This window comes from Octopus bimaculoides, chromosome 2, assembly GCF_001194135.2.
Source record: "Octopus bimaculoides isolate UCB-OBI-ISO-001 chromosome 2, ASM119413v2, whole genome shotgun sequence".
Taxonomy (NCBI): Eukaryota; Metazoa; Mollusca; class Cephalopoda; order Octopoda; family Octopodidae; genus Octopus; species Octopus bimaculoides.
Window position 1 is genome coordinate 40,963,583 of NC_068982.1, and position 3,560 is coordinate 40,967,142.

The following is a 3,560-nucleotide window of genomic DNA, read 5'->3' on the forward strand; positions in this document are numbered from 1 at the left end:
GTGTGTGTGTGCGTGTGAATGTATGAGTCACTAAATATTGTGTGTGTATTTGTGCATGCATATGTGGAAGCATGTGACTTAGTGGTTAAGGAGTTGCTCTCATGATCGTAAGATTGTGGTTTCGATTCCTGGACTGGAAGGAGTATTGTATTCTTGAGCAAAACATTTTGTTTCATATTGCTGCAGTCCTCTCAGCAGGTAAAAATGAGTAATCCTGCATGTTGAACCGGCAGCCTGTCCAGGTGGGGAATACATACACCACAGAATCCAGGAGACTAGCCTGATGAGCCATCTGTGTGTGTGTGTATGTGTAATCATCGTCATCATCATCATCATTTTCTAATGTCCGTGATGATGAAGGCAATTTGCTGTGCTTGAAAAGACATGTCAAGCTAAATAAAAGCGTGATTGCCCTTGCATACAGGCTTGTCCCCTGCAACCCTCTCCAGCTGAGTGTCCCTAATCTTGCAGGCTCATGAGGTTTGGTGCCACATAGTAAAAAGTACCGTGCCAGTACTAACTAAAAGCACACAGTACACTCTGTAAAGTGTTTGCATTAGGAAGGGAATCCAGTCATAGGAACCATGCCAAAACAAGCAGGGAGCCTAAACAGCCCTTTCAGCTGGTCAGCTTCTGTCAAACCGTCCAACCCATGCCAGCACAGAAAACAGATGTTAAATGACGACGGCAACGGCAGCGGCGGTGGTGGTGGCGATTAGAAAATATTATGTATTCTTCTTGTTGACATTTATTTATTTCTTGTTTCAGACGTTAAAACTGAAGACCATCTTGAAAGGTGATGCCCCAACAAGCCAGATAAACACAGACATTTTGAAACGAGAGGTTAGTTTCTAAAAAACAAAAACATTTTCCTAAAATATCTCTGATTTTCTTGGTTGAGTGTGAAGTGTTTTAACCTTTTTGATACCAGCACACCTGAGGCTGTCTCCAATTCTATGATACAAACCTCCTGTCTTAACTCTTTAGCATTTAAACCAGTCATATCCAGCGAAAATATTCTTCCTGATTAATGTCCAAACTGACCAGATCCAACCTCTCACACCAGCCTTCCAATGTTAGTCCCAAAAATATAATCACAAAATCAAAATTTCAAGGCTATAAGATAACACAGGATAAATTCAAAACAATATGAATAAATGTTACATTTGATAGAATAAATAGTGCTAGAGGGTATGGCTTAAAGGTTCGAGCTCACAACCATGAGGTAGTGAGTTCGATTCCCAGTCTGGGCTGTGTGTTGTGCTCTTGAGTAAGACACTTTATTTGCCTTTCCTTTGGATAACATTAGTGGTGTGAAGAAGGGAGGCTGGTATGCATGGGTGACTGCCGCTCTCCCATAAACAACCTTGCCTGGATTTGTGCCTTGAAGGGTAACTTTCTAAGTGCAGTCCCATGGTCATTCATTTCCATATACACCAGCTTAATTTTATTCGTCCTTAGTCAAAAGACATCTGTTGTTTTGTCCTGTTATTATTCCTACTGCGTTTGTGTAACATTGTTCATTTTTTTCCGTCCTTGTTTTTGTATACATTCACTGCTTTCTTCCAAGGAATCTAATGCTCTTAGCTTAGTTTTTCCTTGGGGCTGGCCATATTGGAGCAATATCGAGAATAACCATCCGAAATTGCAAAGATAATCTGGATCTCGACTGAAGAGAGAAAACTCCGAATGACCTGTCCGTATTTTTTTTGTATCATCTATCTGGATGTTTTGTCCCTTTCTTATATCACCTAACTGTCTGGATGTTTTGCATTCTTGTCCCATTGTGTATTATATATATATATATATATATATATATATATATATATATACATATACATGAAGGCGCATGGCTCAATGGTTAGAGCAGTGGGCTCATAGTCATGAGGAGGTGAGTTTGATTCCTGGACCAGGCTGTGTGTTGTGTTCTTGAGCAAGACACTTTATTTCACATTGCTCCAGTTAACTCATCTGTAGAAATGAGTTACAATGTCACTGGTGCCAAGCTGTATCGGCCTTTGCTTTTCCTTTGGATAACATCTGTGGTGTGGAGAGTGGGAGGCTGTTATGCATGGGCAACTGTTGGTCTTCCATAAACAACCTTGCCCGGACTTGTGCCTCAGACTACCATGCCTCAGACTACTGAACCCAGAACCAGGTGGTTGGTAAGCAAGCTACTTACCACACAGCCGTTTGTATTTTGTTTTTGTTGGGGTTTTTTTTACTAATACTGTGTTTTTGTTGTTCTCCCTCTGTAGCCATGGGAACCACAAATCTACTACAGTGAATTCCCTCACCATATTACTTGTGCTGATTCATGGGGTAAGTTACAACTGCTTCCATTTTTTTCTTTTTCTTTTTAACAATTCAATATGTCAAGAGATTTGAATTTTTGTAAGACATTTTGTCAAATTTCTTTTAATACTAAGAATTGCGTCATTGTTTTATGAGCCCTCAATTTCATCATCATCATCACCATCATCATCACCATCATCATCATCATCAATATCATCATTATTGTTTTAATGTATACTTTTCCATGCTTGCATGGTCAGACAGAATTTATGGAAGCAGATTTTTTTATGACCAGAAACCCTTCCTGTTGCCAACATTCACTTGTTTACAAGCCCATCATGTGTGTGTGTGTGTGTGTGTTATTGTCTCTGTGCCTTGACATCACATGGTAGTTGTAAGCCAATGTCACCATCATGCAAGTGGTGAATCCTTCATTCCCAATCTTCCATGAAAACATGCCTGATTATGGAGAATATTAGCTTGCTTGGAAACAGATGAGGGTTGGCAAGAGCAAAGGCATCTGGCCATTGAAATTTCATCTCAACGAATTTCATCTGACCAATGCAAACATAGAAAAGTGGACATTCAGACAAATTGTTGCACCAATTTATGGAGAAAAATAGACTCCAGAACAGATATAGATTAGTTGTTTGAGAATGTATTACACGCAACGTGATTGGACCTTCAATCCAAATCCCGTGCCATACTCAACCAATCACAACATAGGACTCAACCAATGTTCAAATCTTACATGATTGGTAAATCGACCAATCATCATTGTCAGTAGCAATCACTAATCAAAATTCTCTCAATGAAGAAAAATTAGCATTACTCTTTTACGTGTTTCAGTCATTTGACTGTGGCCATGCTGGTCTAGTCAAAGAAATTGACCCCTGGACTTATTCTTTGTAAGCCTAGTACTTAGGTTATCAGTTTCTTTTGCTGAACTACTATGTTATGGGGTCATAAACACACCAACATTGGCTGTCAAGCAATGGTGGGGAAGACAAACACAGACACAGACACACTCAGACATAAAAATATACATACATAGGCGTAGGAGTGGCTGTGTGGTAAGTAGCTTGCTTACGAGCTACATGGTTCCGAGTTCAGTCCCACTGCGTGGCACCTTGGGCAAGTGTCTTCTACTATAGCCTCGGGCCGACCAAAGCCTTGTGAGTGGATTTGGTTGACAGAAACTGAAAGAAGCCTGTCATATATATATATATATATATATATATATGTATATGTATATGTGTGTGTAT

General features: G+C 39.8%; 1 protein-coding gene across 1 annotated transcript in view; it reads left to right on the forward strand.

Moving 5' to 3' along the window:
- Positions 1 to 3,560, forward strand: part of LOC106884224 (GTPase-activating Rap/Ran-GAP domain-like protein 3) — a 1,434,052-nt gene that overhangs the window by 1,386,561 nt on the left and 43,931 nt on the right. Inside the window, exons 21-22 of the mRNA XM_052965840.1 lie at positions 769 to 843; positions 2,259 to 2,322. Of these exons, the coding sequence (XP_052821800.1) occupies positions 769 to 843; positions 2,259 to 2,322 (139 nt within the window). The remainder of the gene's footprint in view (positions 1 to 768; positions 844 to 2,258; positions 2,323 to 3,560) is intronic.